We start from the raw sequence: 22,198 nt of genomic DNA on the forward strand, positions 1-22,198 counted from the left end.
GACATACCTGAGGTTCCTTCTCTCCTTGAAAATCCATCTTCTCTCCTCAGAGTTGCAATTAGGGTTGAGACTAAAAGTCCTCATAAAGCATATATTCTCTTTTCCTAAATGGACAATTTGTTCTTCTGAGGCCCTCTTTTCAGTGTGAACCCCCACACCCCACACTTTGGTCCTTCTCTGGACCATTTCTTCACACCTGCACATCCTCAACTCTCATAACTCTAAGTGTTTCCAACACAAACAGTGTTTTTACCTTTAAAGTCACGTGCTTGGCAGCTTTTGCATCACTTTTGGGCTGTCCATCTTCCAAAGGTTTACTTAATTCCACTGCTGGCTGAACTTCCAAAATTTCCTGAGGTTTCAATACTATGCCTTCTGCTTCTGAGGCTTCCCATTCTATATCCTCTTGTTCAATCTGGAACACACTTGACGTGGCTTCAGGAAGCTCCTTAAGCATATTCTATTGGGAAAAGTAAATGTACAAGAAGGCTCTTTTATTGGTCCTTCCAAAGTTTTCAGTGATGCAACGTTGACAACAAAATGAATATGAAAATGCATATTTAAAATAAACAGTGGTGCCAAGTTTCCTCTGAAGATTTATAAAGGGAAACCCAAATTGGCTTAAGAAAAATGTGAAGGCTGGCAATTATTGTCCTTGGTCCTTGTGTCAGAAAATATAGCCACTTCACAGTTGTTATGGGTAAAAGATGGCATACAGTACAAATACCATCCAAATTTCTTTATTATGCAAGAAGGGATTGCTGGACCAAGAAATTTACATTTTTAAAATGAAACTTTAATGTTGAGCTCATGTTATGTGAAGATTAAGAGCTTTGTAACCAAATGGGACTGAATTCAAACCCTGGATCTGTCAATAAATAGATGTTTGATCTTGGTAAAGTTACTTGAACATTTTTAGCTTCATTTTCCTCACAGCTAAATGGGGTTAATACAACCCTTTTTATTACATGACAAGGTGGATACATTGAGGCAATTTGTTTTATGGGCCTTGCCCCTACGCTGTCTACCTATGATAAATTCAATGATTTTATGTTCCCTAGCTTTTGGCACTGTTGGTCATTCCCTTTCTTTTGAATTTCTCTGCTCTTGGCTTCCTCAACACAGTCTCCCAGACAGAATAGGAGCAGGGCCCATAACATATATTGCCCCAGTGTATCTACCTTTCCAATTTATAAAAAAATGATTTTATTAACCCTTTTTACTAGTGAGGAACAAAGTTATAAAATCATGCAGGGTAAAAGATTCATTCAAAGAACATGGTAGATCAAAGGATTTTAATGTAATGATATGCAACAAGTTCATTTATTTGGTTTCAAATTCCACAATGCAACTAATCTTTAAGAAACTACCACTTGTAAAATGTTGGTGCGTTAACAAAGAAAAGTGGCCATAATTATGTAAAAATACTATTAAAATATGACTCTCTTTCCAACCTGTATGAAACCAAATTTACTTAATATACTTCAATCAACAACAACAAAAAAAAACACATTACAACCGATTGAATGTCAAAGCAGAGATGAGAATCTAGCTCTCTATTAAACCAGACATTGGATTTGCAAAAACATGTAAGACAATCCTACTCTTCTCACTCAAATTTTTTGTTTTGGATTTTTGTCTAAAAAGTATATTTTTATGTGATATTCAATTGGCTTATTGTTGTTATTTTAAATGAATAAATATTTTAAATTTTTCTCAATTTTAATTTCTAATATGGTAAATATTGGTTGATATAATCCACATAACCAAAAATTCTTTGATATTACTAAAATAATTTTTAAGAGTGTAAAGGTATCCTGAGACTAAAAAGTTTGAAAATTTCTTAAAACAGAAATTGTGTCTCACTTATCTTTTATATCCCAAGCACCTAGTATATTATAGACATTCTGCAATTATGCATGAATAAGTCAATGAATAAATGAATGAAAGGAAATTATTTCAATTTTTATCTAATATACAGTTAGTCACTATTATAATACTCATTAAATGGCAGTATGCTTTGTCTCTTTACATATTGGTCTACTTTCTAAATGAGTTCCTCCAGGGCAAGAACTGTCTTTTCTGTCTTTGCATCAACCATGTTTAAAACAATAGCTGGCACATAATAGGAAAAGAAATGAATGAATACATTTCATTATTTTTTTTTTATTTTGAGTGAGTAAGTAAGGAAATCACTCACTATAGTGGTTCAAAAACTGTTATATTCAAACTTGGTGGGTACTTAAAAAGAAAAGGTATTCCATTAAGAATGTTCCTTTTGAAAAAGAAACACGTTGTGTCAAAGAACTTAGAGAACTCTGGCTTGTGGCATTGAGATGCTCATGACTGAGGCCGCCATTTTCTGAGGGCAGGTGCCAGGTACAAGGTACCACTGAGAAAGAACAGGCCCTTCGAGTAGAGACCATGTCTGAGATCTGTCTGGGCAGTGCTGCCCAGACAGATCTCAGTTCAGGAACTACCAGGGAAGCTTCTAGAGCAGTCTAAGGGTCAGGTAGGACAGATAGAGTTCTGCTGTCTGGCACAGAGTAGGCATCCCCCCCAAAAAAATATGTCTGGAACCATAGAGAAGCCTTTCTACCATGACCAGGTACAGCGTCAAAAGGTATTTTATCTCTAAAGAAGTGGTGAGCTTCCTCATAAAAAGCCAGTGGCCAGAAGAGAATAAGTGATTGCTCATTGTTCCCACAGACTTGCAAAGAAATTAATATTTTTGTTTAAATCTTTCTTTTAAATAATCAAGATGATGTCTAAGCTAGGTACCCAGTAGCCTTTTTCATCATTTTCTTCAAAATGGTAAATTTTCTTATACAGGGTGTCCCAAAAGTCACCATACATAGGGAAAATGGGAAACCATAGCTACATGTATCTTTATTTACAAAATATTCATTGCAGAATTTTTCCTTTGTATGGAGACTTTTGAGACACCTTATATTTTAGATGAATATAGTGAATGGTATTAACTCAAGTTTATTCTGTTATGAAGACTTCTATTTTGTTAAACCTAACTGATCTTGTATTTGCAGCTTATCATACCTATTAAGAGGATCAGATGTCAGAGGTTTTGCTATCTACCTGTAAATGGTGTCACCTCGAGGCAGCAACCTAGATGCTTATAGCATGTATAGTAAGGCTTCACAATTGATTTACCCACATATTATTACCAAGTGGCTACTAGTTCCACCACATGCTGGGTCCTGAGGCAGGTGATAAGAATATAACAGAGAAAATGATATGGTCTCAACCAGAAACATCTCAAACTCTAGTAGCTGTACCCTTTGTGGCAATTCTAATATAATAGAGGATCCATGGCTTTCATGAAAAGAAAAGATCCCATGTGCTTTTTGAAAAAATGATATGCTATCCTAAAAATGAGTTGTAATCACAATTTTTATGTTTGTGGGGCCATTTTCCAGGAACCAAAGGAGCTTGTTATTTGATTAAAACATTTTATGAATCCTTTATAAAGGAATTTATCATCATGCCATCATTTTTCTATACAAATGTGTTTCTCTGCAAAAGGAGACACTTCCCATTCATAGGGAATGTGTTCCAGATTGCTTTGAATCCCACTATTATTTTGTCAATGGTGGATAAACAGGGAGCTTTATTTCTGAAAGAAACTGTCACCAACTGTCCATATTTCTCAACCAAATTTTGTCCTTGTCAATGATTTTAACAATTCTTCTAGCAGAATAGAGTTTAGAGGGATGCTTTCGTACAAGTTAAATAACTTTTAATTGATTCTCCATCTATCTTCTAGATTTGAATGTCTCTAAACAAGAAGAGTAGTTAAAATCTTGCCCTTCTGAAAAGAGTTTGAGCTTTAGCTCAGACAGTCAATGATAGCCAGCTACAGTGAGCCAAAGTAGCCAGGACTCCCAAGGTGGGGTTGCATTAGTGATCGAAGTTAAACATAACTCTAAAATAAATCAGAGGAAATATTTTTTCAACTCTCTATATAAACATTCCAGTAACAGGAGGCAGACTGTTACTTTAACATAGGAAAGGAGGATTTTCACTAAAGATTTTACCACTTGAGGCTCCTCAACACTTATCGGTAATCCTTGTTCTACTTGTATCTGAGGTGTTTCTGCTTGTATCTCAGCTGATCTGACGTGCATTTGTCCCAGTAAAGAAATATCCTTGAAGGGGGAGAAAAGGAAATAATTAAAATAATGACAATTTTAAAAATCATCGAGGCACGTTTTTTGATGTAACAAAACGCTAGTCAGTTAATGCAGTACATGAGAAATATAAAAGAGAAATATAAGCTGGTCAATAGCATGCAGTAAATTAGAACTATATAAAAAGCACAATAAAAGAACTATACCCCTGTAAAGTTTTTATACTATTTGTGAAATGGTATATTATTTACTAAGATAAATTAAATATGCATATTGAAAATCCCATAGCAGCCACTAACATGATAAAACACAAAGAAACAGCTAATAGTTTGGAATAGCATGGGATGCTAAAAAATAATAATAATCATAATAAGACAGGGAAAAAGGGAAAAAGAACAAAGAGTGTATGTGGCATATAGAAACCAAATAGCAATATGGTAAGTCCAAACTCAACCATATCGATAATTACATGTAAATGGTTCTAAACACTGCAATTAAAAAGATAAAGATTGTTGGACCACAGAAAAAAACAAAACAAAGCCCTACTATATGATAACTATAGAAAGCCTACTTTAAGTATACAGACACGAATGGGTTAATAGTAAAGAGATTAAGGAAGATATAACATGCAAACACTAACCATAAGAAAACTGGAGTGGCTATATTAGTATCAGACTAAGTAGACTTCAAAACAAGGAATATTAGCAGGATAAAAAGGATCATTTCATAATAATAAAATGGTCAAGTCACTCAGAAGACAGAACAGCATTCACTAATGACAAAGCTTCAAAATACATAAAACAAAAACTAACAGATCTAAAAACAAAAATATACAAATATATTATTATAGTTGGAAATTTAAACCAGGATTATCTGGCTCCAGAGACTAAAAGCCCAGACTTCACCCACTACACAAAATATACATGTAACAGAATTCCACTTGTACTCTCTAAATTTATTGAAATGAAAAAAAAAGTAGGCCGGGCGCTGTGGCTCACGCCTGTAATCCTAGCTCTTGGGAGGCCGAGGCGGGCGGATTGCTCAAGGTCAGGAGTTCGAAACCAGCCTGAGCAAGAGCGAGACCCCGTCTCTACTATAAATAGAAAGAAATTAATTGGCCAACTGATATATATATATAAAAAATTAGCCGGGCATGGTGGCGCATGCCTGTAGTCCCAGCTACCCGGGAGGCTGAGGCAGAAGGATCACTCGAGCCCAGGAGTTTGAGGTTGCTGTGAGCTAGGCTGACGCCACGGCACTCACTCTAGCCTGGGCAACAAAGCGAGACTCTGTCTCAAAAAAAAAAAAAAAAAGAAAGAAAAAAAAAGTAAGCCAAACTAAAAAAAAAAAAAAAAAAAAAATACTGAGACATAAAAATTTACTTGAATCAGAAATCTTGAATTTTGGACCAAGAAAAAAGTCAAAAAGAAAAATTTTAAGTAATACTATTAGTATTTTATCTAACATGCATTTACACTATCTTGTCTCCCTGAGTTATAAACTATAACTAGTAGTATATTTCTACATCTTCCACAGGGTCTGGCAAAGTGTTAACAAATTTTTAAACTCCATAAATAATTGAAAATTTATACAGCTGTGAGCAGTCCAGCTTCACAATCCTGGATACATTTTTCATGTGTTTCACAGAGCAACTTCCAGCTGGGACAGCTAACTTAGAATCCAAAATGTCAGACCTGGAAGGAACTTAAAGGATTGGTAAAATGTGAAGGAAGCCCAAATTTCACAGACGCTGAAACCAGAGCTTTGAGCTTTAACTAGTGCTGTGTAGTATTCAAAACAAACAGAGCACATGGTCTTTCCCCTAAACTGCTTCAAGCAGATGAACCAGCCACAGAGGCAGCAGTGTTCCTCTGGCCTCTTGGGCAGGCCCAGTAGTTTTTTCAATAATCATTAAAAGGCGTGGGGAGAGCAACTGTCCCGCTACTCTTCATCATGCAATCCAGGTTCTCCCCACATGACACTGGCTGCAATGACATGGGCAAAACAGCATTTCTAACATACACTCTTTTATAGTTTCATCAGCACTTGGTCAAAGTGTACTGCCTTTAAATAACTTACTGTGAAGTGCAAGTTTCAGAAAGAAGGAAAGAGAAGGCATTCTATGGCCCAAAACAAGTACACAGGTAACTTTCTTGAGAAACTGCCCTGATTTTCATTGACTTTCTCTTGCTTCCTGCAGGCAAAAACCCTGATGGCGTTGGCCTGTAGAATCCTGCTTACAGGCACAAGAGCTGCTTTACATTTGCTGTCACCACTTTTGACTTTTTTTTTTTTTTTTTTTTTGAGACAGAGTCTCGCTTTGTTGTCCAGGCTAGAGTGAGTGCCATGGCGTCAGCCTAGCTCACAGCAACCTCAAACTCCTGGGCTCAAGCAATCCTTCTGCCTCAGCCTCCCGAGTAGCTGGGACTACAGGCATGTGCCACCATGCCCGGCTAATTTTTTATATATATATCAGTTGGCCAATTAATTTCTTTCTATTTATAGTAGAGACGGGGTCTCGCTCTTGCTCAGGCTGGTTTCGAACTCCTGACCTAGAGCAATCCGCCCACCTCGGCCTCCCAGAGAGCTAGGATTACAGGCGTGAGCCACCGAACATTTTATGTGATTGTTCTGGGTAACTGGACCCTGCATTCAGTAGAACAACTGAAAAACGTAATTTGAAAAAACATCAGCATTTGAAGGGCTGCCATATAAATTTAAACATCAAAATTGCTACGGAAACCGTAACTAAATACATGTGTCCTCTTTTCCACAAAGTCCTAGCAGAATATAGTCTATTACTTAAGCCTATTCAAAAAGTACACTATTCCCAGAATCACTGTTTCAAGTAAGATTTCTATTTTTTAAATATCACTTCTCTAATAGTTGCCCTATGCTATAAAACCATACAGTGCTCTTAGGGGAAAAAAATTACTATGGCATTCATGAAAAGATTGTTTAAACCAGATTACCTAAAACAGATGCAATCAGAAAAATATTTCCAGAATATGATCAAGTCTGTGATTGCGTAATGCACCATCCTTTACTTCTTGACATCTATGCTGGAAAAGACAACACAAAATCCAGGCTTTTCCTCTCAGAAGCCTATAGAGAAATTTGAGTCATTATGCCTGCTTCTAGGTTACAGCATCTGCTCTGTCGGATATGACATCTCTTTGAAATACGGACCAACTATTTAGTGAGTTATGATCAGCTATGTGAGCAGCACTGTGCTATAGCACTTCAAGTATAGGAATCCAAGAGAAGCATAAGGCAAGATTCTTTCCCTTCAGAAATTTACAATCTAGTTAAAGAGATGAAAATAACAGACTAGAAATAATGTTATTCAAAATGCAAAGCAGTATATTTAATCAAGTATAATTATTATGCACAGGGCTCAAGTTCAACAGGGATCCAATTTATACAGAGAGACGAGGAAAGAGTATAAATATCAGAAAATGCACCCATTTGAACTATGTTATTGAAAAATAAATTTGGGAAAGATCTGAGTTCTTGGGACAGGAGGTGGAGGGCAGAGGAAACACAGTATTTCATATTTTACTATAAGACCACCTGAAAATAATTATGCATCTGTATCGATGAATTTTGAAAGTTCATATACCTCTTTTGTTCATTTGGTCAACAAGATTGCATAAAATTAAAATTTTCAAAACACAAACTGAGGAAGGATGAAAACATATTTGTTGTGTTTTCTCAAATGAAACTAAATCTAAAAAACTTTGTTTTTGCTGTTCCTGAATAAAATAAAAGTCTGGCCACCCCTGATATAAATGATAAGCAATATAAAAGCTCCACCCTGTGGAATAAATGCATCGTGAAAGAGGACCAAAGGAATGAATTTTTCACCCCAGAATGTCAGACGAGACAAATGTTTTTAAGGGTTGGTACACATGAAAAAAAAAAAAAGAAGAAGAAATCAAATTGTATCTTTATGTAGAGTTGTATGGGTTGCACTGATTTTATCACTTTATTACATATCAGATTGTCTGAAAAACAAGATAAATTGGCATCTTCCTCCAAAATTCAAAAACAAAATTAATTTCATTTAGAATTTAGGCCTAAGAATTAACCAACCACTCTACTCTTACCCTCTGCTTAACTTGATAAGGTTTTTATTAAACAAAATAATATTTTTCTAATTTGCTATCTTTGAAAAATCTACTTAATGACAGTGTATTAAATCATTTCTAATTCATGGAACATATCAATATTTTATTTTTCTTTATAGATTCTCCACACCATTCATATTGGAATACTTAGTCTCCCAAGGACACTGGAGCCTTTTTTAGATCAGTGTCCTTGTTTATGCTTGTCTCCTACTAGGGAATTCGCTTCCCAAATACTTTCATGGGTGGTTCCCCAGGTGACATAGGGAGATGTTTTATTTGGCAGAAGGGGGTCTTATTTTTTTAAAAGAAAGCTTCCAAAGCTTTCAAATATTTTTTATTAAAATCCTATTCCTCCTTAAACATTCACTCAGAATTCATTGTTCCCACAGCACATGACCTGTACATCGATTTGGCTTTATGCTATTAGAATGTGCTTTCAACCACTCCTAGATCCTTACAGATTTCAAGAAGTTGGTTTTCTCCTGGTGATCCTCGTCTTCAAAATCCCAGGGAGCCAGCTGCATACACCAGAAAGGAACCATCCTTGACATCTCTGCTCTCCCTCACTTCCCTAATCCAAATCATCACTAAACCCTTAAATTTGCTACCTAACATCATCTCAGGAATCCCCACTGTAGCCTCTTAACCATTATAACCCACACCTCTCTAATCACCTTCCACCACAGCCATCCACTCCTCATCCTGAGTCAAGGTAATCCTCTCGAATTCAACTCTGATCAACGCACACAACATACATACTGACATGGCTGACTGGGTCAACTACCCACAGTTTTGCAGGCTGTGACAACACAATGCAGCTTACAAAACGGTTTAGAGTTTGAAGCCCGTCTCTCCCACCAGATCATAAGGAAAGGACTCCACCACAGCACCCGGCAGTTCTTTGCATCCCAAAGTTGCCAACTACTTTAAAAGAGTCCATTTTAGAACCTCCATACCTATATCTGTAGTTGGGGGAATATATTTTGGAATTGCCTTCAGATACAGCTTGCCATTGACAAAAGAAAATTTGTCTTTTGCATCTTCATTGTTACACCTGGATTTTTGACCCAAGATGGTTTCACCCCTATCAAAGTGTTCAGCCTTTTTATTCACAAGACATTGCTCTCAATGACATTTGGTTGTTTCCAAAAAACCCAACCCACCCCCTAATGGATAGATACTTGACAAAAGATTAATAAAAGAATGTATTATGGGATATGAGAGCTAACAACTATTGAGCACTTACAGTATGCCAGGCATTGATGAACACTTTACAAACGTTATTCCATTTAGTTCTCACAACTAACCCATGCGGTAGTTGTTATTATTCCAACTTTACAGATTAAAAAAAAAAAACTAAAGTTGAGAGGATGGTTATAAGAGCCTAAAGATATGCAGCCTTCAATTGTGGACTACAAAGAGGAGTGATTTTGTAACAAAGTCCCTTATTAATATCCATGAATGAAATATTGGGTGGTGGTAGTGTCGGATTAATGTTTCTGAATGTCTTTGTATTTCTTAGGAATTCACAGTCTTACTCCATTATCCTCTGTTGGTCCCTGTTCAAAGTATCTGGGGCCCCTTCATGCTTCTGAGTCATGCTGAATAAGCCTGGGAGGAGTTGTTAAGAAAATAAAAATCTAGAGCAGGGAAATCACATGCCTTCATTATAGATATGGCAGAAAGTTCAAGAGAAAGAAAGGTTACCTCAAATTGACATAAAGGGAGTTCTGAGGAAAAAAAAAAAAGATTAAGCCTGCTTGGCTGCTTATACCCTATAAATTCAAGATATTATGGCTCATATTAATAGCATAGTATTAGCAAAGTAGCAATAAAGAAATTAAAACACAAGGTTTTCTTTTAAAACTGCTGCAAGTGGCTTAAAACACAGAAAGAAAAAGAAGTAATATGAGAAACTATTTTGTTCTTAGAATTGTATACTCCTTTTTGTGTCTTTATTCTCCTAGATCATTCAGTTTCTCTATTTAGAAAATATATTTATCAATTTATGTGTTATCATAAATATTTATCTTTACAATATTATAAATCAAGGGTGGTATTTGGCCATGATTCTTGCTTTTCCAGTCTTTATGTCAAAACCTCTGGCCCTGCTACACTGGACAAGCAAGCAGTCGCAAGCAGTCTAGCAGCAGGGACCAGGAGCTGCCATTGACAGTAAGTGTCATGCACACCGAACTGTTCACGCACAGCATTCCTAAACCCATTCACAGAGTAATGGAATCAGACATTTAGTAGGAATTTAGAAATTATTTAAGGAATAAGTCGATGAATGGAAAAGTGTAATCTCCAGATTAACATTAGATTATAGTCAACTATAAAATCTGACATTATTCCCTGTAGATTAGAAAACAAAATTTTTCAACAACTCAAGCACCTGACTTACCTGTATTTTTAGAAGTGCTATTATTTAAACTAATTTAAATTTTGTCTAGATACCAACTGCATGTTTTCTCTTAAATTCATGAAACTAAATAAAAAGAAGAAAGATTATTTATCCCTGAGCTGTTTACCCTGTGACAACAATTCTGTCAGTTCCAACTTCTATTTTCTTAAAGATATATTTAATAACTTCTCAAATAAAGGGGATTTCTTAAAATCATTTATAGAAACAATTATCTTAAGCAAGCTTTAACTATAAGAAGACATTGCTTTAAATAAACACTTTTCTAATTGGGAACAAATATATGAAAGGAAGTTTACTTTGGATATAACTTGACAGACAGTAAGAACATCAAAATGTATTCTACAAGACGGTTATTTATTCTTGACTGGTTATTGTAAGGCATGTAGTCAGTTGCCAGTGTATAAATAAGTAAAAAAGGCATACATTAAAAACAACAAACCTGAATAAGCTGACAAGAGTGTCTTGTAAATATTTTCTTATTATTTTATCAACACCTCTCTATGAAATGTAACCACATTTTACTAAAATGAAAGCCCAGAAGCAAAACAATTGATACCACAGAACCTCAGAATGATTTAGGAATTGTAAACACCAAACTCCAAAAGTGAGAGTGCAAGTGGGACCGAAAACAGCACCTAGATCCCCCTGCACACAGCCAAGTAATACCTTTCCCTCATCTGAGAAAAATAAAATATACTAGCAGGAATGAATGCAAAGGAACAAGCTAAATTTGAGAAAATTCTCTCAGGAAAAAAAGAGGAGAGAATGAGTGGGAAAGTGGCAGAGATATATAAAAATCAGAAGAATTGGTCCAGCCTACCAACATCCAAATAATATGAGTTCCAGAAAGAAAGAAACAAGAAAACAGACAGGAATACATTTTAAAAGAAAATTACTCAAAACTGAAGGATATGAGTTATTTAGAAGGAAAGGGCCCACCACAAATGAATGAAAAAGGAGCCATGTCAAGGCATGTCATTGAGAAATTTCAGAAAACTTGGGGTAAAAACAGTTTTTAAGAGAGGAGAGAAAAAGCCACTAAAAAGGGAACAGAAATGAGAACATCATTGGATTTCTCATCTGCAATCATAAATATAAAAAAAGTTGGAACAATACTTCCATAACTCTCAGTAAAATGATTCCAACCTAGAATTCTACTACCAGCCAAATTATTATTTTTAAGGGAAGGTAAAATAGTAAAATTTTCAGATGGGCAAGATCTAAAAAACACCACAATGTACTTCCCACATCCCCTTTCTTGGTAGTTAGTAAGCCAGGAAAGGGAAGATATGAGATCCAAACAACAGATGAAGGCAAAAGCCAAGGCTACAGCTAAGAAGGAAGCCCGAAGAGCCATTAATCCTGATTACACAGGAGATCAAAGGGCTCCTAAAGGAACATCTCAAAAAAAGAATAAGAGAGATTACCTGATGTATCTGAATATATTAAGAAGACATTTACACTTGCAGAAAGAGTTTAGAGATAAGTTAGTGATGTATACATAGAATATTAAGTAATAAGGTGAAAAAAAACCTTGCAATCATTAATTCTGGGGAAAGGCAGTTACTCAAGAAAGGAAATGTTACTGTGATATCTACCTAAACATAATATTGCAAATACCAAAAATTATGATTAACTATATTGGGAAGATAGGAAAGTGTATTACCATAGGGTAGGGGTGGGTGGTAGTAAAAGCAAATAAAAAGATTTATTTGCTTATATTCCATAATAGGAAATCAATAGATGCTGTCTAACATGGGGAGAAATCAGAAACTAGCAACATTAAAATATGATTTAGAAATAGAAAGATATACATAAGATGAAATAGCTAAAAGGCTGGGAAGTGGTTGTCTATGGGGAGTCGGAATGAGAGGTATGGAAAAGTTTGGCAAGGAACTGCTATTATAAGCCTAGTAGCACTGTATGACATTTTTAGCTATGTTTATATATTACTTTAACCAAAATATAAAAATTAAACTTAAAGTATAACAAAAGATAAGCAATAAAATAAATAGTAACAACAAAAATTAAATCTACCTCCTCTTCTTATATCTTCAATATCTCTTTCTCTCTCTCTGCTCAGTCTTTCCCCTCAGCATTTATACATTCATTTAAAAGAAAATCCTTATACAACCTCTTTTAGCTATAGTCCAATTTCTTTTCTTTCTATCACTGCCAATCTTACTGTAAATTTTTCTCTAATCAGGCCCTCACCATCCCTACTCAACCTGTTGCAATGGATTGAGTTGAACCAAATGAAGTTGCCGATCTAATAACTTTTTACCCACAAAAACAAAAACTCCATATGGTCCAATATAAGGGCTTATTGTCATCACCACCACCAAATTCTGCGCCCATCACCTGAGTATCTCCTGCTGTCTGCTTCATTTGTGCCCTACTCTCCAGCCACGTTACCCCTGCCTTAATTCAGATGTGCTTCATGTCTTTCTGGGTTAAGGCTTTACCTCCTAACTCCTGCTCCCCACAAGTCTATGTTGGCATAGCCGCCAGAATGGTCTTTTCAAAATATTAATTGTATGGTGTCACTCTCCTGCTTCAAATTCTTCAGTGGCAGCCCAGTGCTATCAGAATCAAACCTAAACTCCTTACTACTCAGCCATAAAACAGAATGAAATAATGTCCTTTGCAGCAACTTGAATGGAACTGGGGACCCTTATCCTAAGTGAAGTAGCTCATGAATGGAAAAACAAACACCATATATACTCTCTAATAATTGGGAGCTAACTGACGGGCACACACAGGTGCAAAGAGACGTAAAGGACATTGGAAACCAAGAAGGGGGAGGGTGGGGAGGGCAAGGATAAAAACTTACCTATCAGGTACAATGAACACTGTTCTGGTGACAAGCACACCAAAAGCCCCACTTTAAGCATTATAAAAAGGTATCCATGTAACAAGAATATTTGTACTCCCTTAATATTTTGAAATTTAAAAAAATCAAACCTAAACTCCCTTCCAGGGCCACATGTTGACCACTCCCTGCGCCTCTCCAGCTTCATTTCCCTCCAGACTCTGCAGCCCACCCTGGCTTGGTCCCAAACTTGCCCTCTATGCTTTTTTCTTTTTGTTTTTTTAGAGACAGGATCACGTTCTGTCACCCAGACTGAAGTGCAGTGGGATGACCATGGCTCACTGCAGCCTCGAACCCCTGGCCTCCAGTGATCCTCCCACCTCAGCCTCCAGAGTAGTTGGGAATACCGGTGCACCCCACTGAGATGAGTACCCTCTGTACCTGAGTCATACTAAACAACTTACATGCAGAAATGTTCCTTTTATTAATATATATTAAAATATACATATAGGAGATGACATATCCCTAATATTTGGCACCTCGAAGGTACCTGATAAATATTTATGAAAGGAAAATTTAGTGTTTTCATAAATGAGCCAAAAGTGAATCATGGATGAAAAAATATACATACTATATACAGTATACATATTCTATTTCTTCTATGAACCAAGTGAAAATTGAAAAGGCTAACTATGTTTATTTAAGTATTAAAATGCATAATGACAGTTAACTAAAAACAACATAAATTATACTGACAGGTAGAAGAAAGAGAAGGAGACAAAGAAGGAAAGAATGAGAGAAATAAAAAGGAAAGAGGAGAAGAGAAGGAAGAGGGAGGGAAGGGGTATGGGAAAATAGCTCAATTTCACATTGTAACAACTAAGTGAAGAAAATTCATAAACATTACAATTAATCTGTGTGCAGGAAATTGTTCTCTGTTTTCTAAAAAGCGATAAAATGAAGTCCTTATAGTTAGCCTTAAAGAATATATATACTAAGTATTAATACTTCTATTTGTTTTCTGGTAAAGAACTGCATCATTAAGTTTTAAAAGCTGTCCAACCAGTTCTCAAGCTAGTACCCCATCCAACAAAGTTTAATTAGGTTTGGAGTTTTGTTTAAACTGACAGCTGTGGTTCAAAAAGCCCCCAAGGCCAGCGTTATAGTTTGCATCTTAAATAATCAAATTGCCCAAAGGTATTCTGTGGTTCCATGGCTATTACTTTTTATTCTGATTTGCAAGGGATCTTAGCTCTATGCTAAGAATATGGCTTATTCAAATGCAAAAATATGTTTACAGTATCTCTAAATCAATTTTTAAAAAGTCGTTATTCCTCACCTATTCACTGTGCAGACATCCAACAACCTCACGGATCTAGCAGAGACAGGAATCAGGATGTACACAAAAAAAGGGCTTAACGCAGGCAAAAAAAAAAAAAGATGTCAGCAAAGCTCTGTGCAGAGGAAGCTCACACACTTTCCCATAGGAAAGCTTTTGAGGCTCTCCCTCAGAGGCTGTTTACTCTCACTTTACAAACAATATTACCCAGCTTATTTATCTAGTTTCTAAGCCTACGGCAGAATAGAAATAAAATATTAAGAAGAGAGCTGTGGGAGAGGGGCTACTTACAACATACTGACACACTGACTGCACGACAGAGACAACTGTCAGCCTACTGGGAAGGAGGAAACAAAAATTAGAACAAGAAAACAAAAGACCTCAAAGCACAGCTGAATACAGGGTGTGGGGCAAATGCTTCATACACCCAATAAGATCTTGGGGGACATCACCATCTCATACCATAGCATAAAGAATCGACACCCAAAATGGTGCCCTTTGTCCTCAAGTAAAGGATCAGCTTAGCTCCTCCACTGGGGCATACCCATGCCAGGTAATGGGAATGGCGGAAAGAGTACAGCACACTTAAGAAAATGTTTCTGCTGAGAGAGTAAGCATAAAAGAAGGCATATTTGTCCTTAAAGGACTGAACCCCTAATTGTCAAGAAAACACAGTATCTAAAATGATTCATTTGCTAAGGAACCCTCATGATAGCAGTTACAATGTATCTAAAAATCTAGCTGGAATATATATTGGGTCATAGAACCTAAACTCCATAAGGGTTTCAAATAACTGTTCAACAGTAAATAACATCAAAGAATATAAGAGTAGTAGTTAGGGTATCTGGGGTTTGGTCTCTCCATTCCACCACTAACCACATGTGGCCTTGGCGAATCGGTTACTTCTCTGAGACTCTATCTTCTCATCTGTGAAATGAAGAAGTTAAAGAGATAGCTGCGAAGTATCCAATGATGTTTCCTTCCAACCCACACACTCAATATTCTCCCCTCTTATCCCGACTGGTTATTGCCGGCCCATGGCCTCAGGTAAAAAGTGCTACAGAAGAACATAAAGTAATAAAAGAAGAGCTTCTTTCCAGCTTTCAGGTTTCAAAAACCTAGGAACTGGGTGAAATAAAAGAATATAGGACAATGACAAGTGATTTGGGAGAAAACAAGATGAGTATGTGTAATATTTCCTTCCTCTGCAGCTAGAAAAGAATTGAATTCCTGGGCCAGAGAAAACTGCCAGGGAGGTGATTAAAAACATAGACATTGATAGGCCCCTGGGATAGGGGCTCACACCCAGCTCCCCAGCACTAAGCCCAAAGGAAACAAGAGGGAGATGCGTTTGTGGGATGAAGAGCAGAAAGGACCTGGGACCAATTCCCATGAAGAATCCAAGAAACAGCAAGATCCCTGAGAAGAATGGCCAAGTGGAGGGTCAAGGTAGAAGGAGCATTATATAACCTCACAGTTTATCAGGGCCCAGAATGGCTTGAGAACAGCAAAATGACTTCTGTGTAATCAAGAGTAGCAAATATGAATGACAGAGCTCAGGAAATCACAGGAGCCTTAGAAACTAGAACAGGGGCAACTTAGAAGTGAACTGATGATGTTGGGAAGACCTAAGTGGACCATCAGACAGAAGTATGGATGTCTCAACAGAGGTGCCCAGCATGGCACATAATCGTAAGGAACTTTATATATCCCGGGGATGGGGAGGGGGGTCCCCAAATTGAGACTAAGATTCTGTGACCCTGATGGAATGGGAGCTCCAAATAAAGACTAAATTGAGTTCTAGAGAAATAAACATAGTTTTTGCACATCTGTGTTTACAGCCTGAGATCCATACCTACTACATGCTGTGACAGACTCAACAGCCATGAAATCAAAAGGCCAAGCCACAGAATAAGAAGAAATAATCTATGAATAACTTCATGACAATAAATGTGGGGAAACTTGGATAAAAAAATAATTGCCTAGAAATACATCATCATAAAATTGACCTGGGAAGAAGAAAGGAATTTAATGGCTGAATAAATTAATAATCATTCAAGAAACTGAGATAATTTTTTGAAATCTCTCTTTACCCAAGATACCAGGCCAGAAAACATTACAGGTGAAAATTATCAAACTTTAAAGGAACAAATAACCTCTTTCTTATACAAACTGTTTTTGAAGAATAGAAACAGAAAGCAAACATCCAATTTATGAGGCTAGTACAATCTCGATATTAAACATGGACAAAGGCAGTATAAGAAAAAACTATGCCCTAATCTTGCATATGACTACAAATGCAAAAACGCTAATAGAATTATCAGTGTATATAAACAAACTGTAACAAGGAACATCTTTCCCAGAATGCAAGAATAGTTCACATCGACTAATATATCACAGTAACAGATTAAAGAGAGAAAGTATTCAAAAAAAGTCTGAGCAAACTGAGAAAGGAAGTGACCTTAATAAATAATATCAAAAAACTATTAATATCATAAACATCATACTTAGTAGTAAAATTCTAAAAGCCTTTGTTTTAAAGTCAAGAATAAAATAAGAATGTCCATCATCACTACTTTTGTAAATACAAATTTTATTAAACAAGAAATTCTAAAGGTTCCACATATTAAAACCAATATAATAATAAACAATTCAGGCCGGGCGCGGTGGCTCACGCCTGTAATCCTAGCACTCTGGGAGGCCGAGGCGGGCGGATTGCTCGAGGTTGGGAGTTCGAAACCATCCTGAGCGAGACCCCGTCTCTACTAAAAATAGAAAGAAATTAATTGACCAACTAAAAATATATATACAAAAAATTAGCCGGGCATGGTGGCACATGCCTGTAGTCCCAGCTACTCGGGAGGCTGAGGCAGGAGGATCGCTTGAGCCCAGGAGTTTGAGGTTGCTGTGAGCTAGGCTGACGCCACGGCACTCACTCTAGCCTGGGCAACAAAAGTGAGACTCTGTCTCAAAAAAAATAAATAAATAAATAAACAAACAAACAATTCAAAAATGTAAATGGAAAATACATTCCATTTACAAGAGCAATAAAATCTATAAGGTAGGTGTATGGGTGTGTGTGTGTGTGTGTATGCAGTTATAGTTTTAACACTGTGGTTAAACTTTGTAGTCTTCATCTTACTAGACTTAGCAGTATTTGACACAATTATTGTATCCTTCTTGAAATAATTTCTTCACTTAGTTACCAAGATACCATATACATTCTCTTGATTTTCCTCCTACACCAGACTTTCCTTGCTTTATTTTTCTCATTCTACCTCTTCTCTATGCCTCTACACAATGACATGTTCTTGGGCTCTTAGTTGTTAGGTCTTTTCTCCTTTTTAGCTACACTTATCCCCTTGGTAATCTCTTCCAGTTTCATGAATTCAAATACTATCTGATCATTTATGATTCCCAATCTCTCTGGCCCTAACCTCCTACCTGAACCCTAGAATTATAACTGCCTATTCAACAACTCCACTGGGAAGTATATTAGGCATCTCAAATTTAAAATATCCAAAATAAACCCCAACACCTGGCCCACCCTTTGTCTCCACCATCTCAGAAAATGAAAACTCAATTCTACCAGCTGGCTACACTCACAAAAAAACATGGAGTCTCTCCCTCTCTCTCTCTGCTCTCTTGTCTCTTCCTTCTGTCTCTCCTTTCTCTTTTCTCTCTTCTCTCTCCTCTCTCCCTTCTCTCTCTTCCATTTCCTCTCTCTTCTCACTTCTCTCTCCTCTCTCTTCACTTTATTCCTCTCTTTCTCCACATACATACACACACACACCATAAGCAACCTTCAAAGTAGATGCTGAGTCAGATCATTTTTCACATCTTTCTCTACCACTGTCACCATAGTTGGCCCTAGCCACCATCATCTCTAACCTGGATCATGGCAATAGGTGCCTAACTGGTCTTTTTTCCCCTCACCATTTCCCACCTATAATCTATTATCCACACAGCAATCAAATGATCCTTTTAAAATAAGGTCAGATTATGTCATGCCCCTGCTTAAAACCCTCCAATGTCTTCCCATGCCATGTCCTTACCATGGGCTGCAAGACTCTACACACCAGTGATTCTCAGCAGGGACAGTACTACTCCCTAGGGAACATTTAGAAATTGGTGGGAGGCCATAGCATTTTTAGTTGCTAAAATGGGAAAGTGCTAGTGGCATTTAGTGGGCAAAGAAGGGCCAGATACATAGAAGACAGCCTACAGTTCACAAAAAAATCCCACAAAATAACGAAATGCCCACATCCTGCATAACTTTCAAATGTCCTAAAAGGCTTTCAGGTAGGTAAAAAATCATTTTATAAATACATGAGGCCAGAATCTAATTTGTTTTATATATTTAAACACAAAATATTTTCCTTATTTAACCCACATTATATTTTTTTTAAAATGCAACTACTGCGTAAAGTCTAGCAACTCTGCTAGTAGTTTAGTCAACAAAACAACACACCTGTTTCATTATGCATTGGTAGTAGTTACTTTCAAATATGTACAGAGAATATATGAAGTTCATTCTTCATGAAGAATATTCTTCATGAAGTTCATTCTTCATTTGTAAGCTTATAACCAAACATAATTAAATTAGCAAAGACATGAAATGAGGAATAATATTTCACTAATAAAGTTTTAAAAATATGTTATTGCTAATCCATATAATTTTAAAATTTTTTATCAAAACAAAGGTAAATTTATGTTGTAAGAATTACATATTGAAATTATTTAATTTTGAATGATCTGTTGCTTTTCTTTTACCCTGAAACTGTTCACAGAGGTCTATTTGAAAGACATGATTTCCAAGGTCTTCTTAAGTACCAGAGACTACATGTGGCTTGTTGAGATTTCAAATTGGAAGATACATTTTGTTTGTTTGGGTTTTGTTTTGTTTTGTTCTCTGATACTTTGTCACTTTGTCCCATGTCACAACAAGGATTTATTTTGATATTACAGCTATAAAGAGGCCCAGCTCATTTTCTCCATTTCAGAAGTTTTTAACTGATCTTAGTGTACATCCCTACTTCACTTAAGGTTATTTACCATTTTCTCTTATCATGCACACACAAGTCTAGTCTGCTATTATTTATCCTAATGTATTTTAGTACCAATTCCACTGTTCTTTCATTTTCAAGTCCTTCTTATACATTATGGCTCCTTATATTCCTGCCCAAAAGATATTTACTATCAGTAGAAAAAAGCGGCTAACAATTTTAAAAGTCTTCCAGTGTAGTCATTTATAATTGTGATTTAATTATAAAGTACTCTAATTTTTCCTATGTGTTACAAAAAGAATTATATTAATTTTTTATATTACATGGATAGGTAAAAGATAATTACCTATCATAGATAATTATCTATGAATTTTATTTCAGGATAGTGAAAGGGGAAGAATATACCCAATACAAAAAGAATGCTGTGTCTGATAGTATTGAGAACCACTGCCCTAGTTGATATGGCTCTTGGCTACCTCTATGACATCATTTCCCATCGTACTACCCATTCAAACCCCACTTAGCTGATTCTCAAACACCACAGGAACATTTCTGTTTTGGGGCCTTGCACTGTCTCTTCCCTCTGTGGGGAATGATCCTCCCCCATATATGAATTGCATGGCTTATTCCCTTCCTTCCTTCAGACCTCTGCTCAAATTCACATTCTCTTATGGTCCTTTTCTGACCATCTTACTTGAATGTTTCTCCATCCCCATATTCTCTACCTCTCTTATCCTGAATTATTTTTCCTTAGTCACTTATTGCCAACTAAAACATTACTCATTTATTTGTTTACTCTCTGCTTCTTTGCGCTAGATTGTAAGCCCCAAGAAAGCAGGGACTTTATTTGTCCATTGCCATTTCCCACTATCTAGTATAGCACCAGACTTAATAACACTGAATGTGTAGACAAATGGCTTAAAGGCTAAAGAGTGTGCTGATGTGAGAGACCAATATCTCTGCTACCTTTCTATAGTAATAGAACATGAACTTTGGCAAATGGCTGCTCAGGAAAGTGACTTCATTTTTCACCCTCTTTTGTAGCTAGATGTGGTCATGTGGCTATATTCTGGCTACCTAAGTAATAAGCAGAAGTGGTGGGCAACCTCAGGTACGTGCCTCTCTTGCTTAATACCTTCCTGCTGTCTAGAATGCAGATGTGATAACTGGTGCAGCTATATTAGATTGGACCTTGAGATGACCTTGAGAAAGAGGATTGTCAGTGGAGTAGTCAGTTGGCAGAATTCTGGATCCCTGGCCCTATGGAATACCATATCAGTACTACATTACCTTGTTACATGACCATTTTTTACAAGAGAGAAATAAACTTCTATCTTGTCTAAGCCAGTATTACTTTGAGTTTAGGACCCATTAGCTACTCTGAACTAGTTCTTTTAGGACTGCCACTTACTCGCTATTTCCTTGTAACTTGATATTTAGTTAAAGTGATTTGGCTTTGTACTAGTGACAGCCGATATGAATTATGCATTCCATTTAGCATTTTCAAAGATTCCATTGTAAATGGATATTTAATAAGCCTTTTCACTTAACCCTAAAGAGCAACAGAACAGTCACGCATAAAAAGCCATAATTCCATAAACTGTTTAATAATCACTTTCCAGAGTAATAATTGATTGTCAAAAACTGTACGACTAGGCAGGTCTCAACAGCATAATGAAATAAGAACAATGAAAAGTGCCTCAGCTGTCTCAATCTTTCATTTCTTCGTAACCCTATTTCCAATGATTAAGAGATGAAGAGCTTGAGACTAGTAATGTTCTTGAAGGGAAATCTGGCTGAAATGATGAGGTCTGGCTTTACTGTAATCTGCTCCTGTGTGTCTAATAAATTTGTAGTAAGCCAAGCAAATGACAAGAATTTTATTTATTGTATTATCTGTGAGGTCTAAAGAGAAGATAGACTACCTCTTTAAAAGGTGAGGAAGGGGTGGAGGGTGCAGGGAATTTTACTTTTTACCAAGAGTGAATAAATCTGATAACCAGCATGCTGATTAACAGTTGGCCATGTGATCATGGCAATCCTGTAGCCCTACTTAAATAATATCCAAAGCACTGGCTCTTCCTCCTGGCTTTTGGAAAGACCATTGAACCATTCCATTCTCTTAAGTTGAGAATTCTCAAAAAGACCCTAAAACTCACCACAGATATTAAGATTTCAAATATAATCATACACTATGTAAGAACATTTCAGTCAATGACAGATCGCATATGAGGGTGGTCCCATAAGATTATACGACTATATTTTTATCATACCTTTTCTATGTTTAGATCCACAAACAATATGGTGTTACAATTACCTACAGTAGTCAGTTCAGTATCAT

At 36.4% G+C, this 22,198-nt stretch overlaps 1 protein-coding gene across 1 annotated transcript in view; it reads right to left on the minus strand.

Annotated features, from left to right (window-relative positions):
* TTC6 (tetratricopeptide repeat domain 6) overlaps nucleotides 1–22,198 on the minus strand; it is a 181,080-nt gene that overhangs the window by 135,130 nt on the left and 23,752 nt on the right. Inside the window, exons 3-4 of the mRNA XM_076004083.1 lie at nucleotides 4,053–4,163; nucleotides 254–460 (exon numbers count right to left, since the gene is read on the minus strand). Of these exons, the coding sequence (XP_075860198.1) occupies nucleotides 254–460; nucleotides 4,053–4,163 (318 nt within the window). The remainder of the gene's footprint in view (nucleotides 1–253; nucleotides 461–4,052; nucleotides 4,164–22,198) is intronic.

This window comes from Microcebus murinus, chromosome 6, assembly GCF_040939455.1.
Source record: "Microcebus murinus isolate Inina chromosome 6, M.murinus_Inina_mat1.0, whole genome shotgun sequence".
In the NCBI taxonomy this organism is placed as follows: Eukaryota; Metazoa; Chordata; class Mammalia; order Primates; family Cheirogaleidae; genus Microcebus; species Microcebus murinus.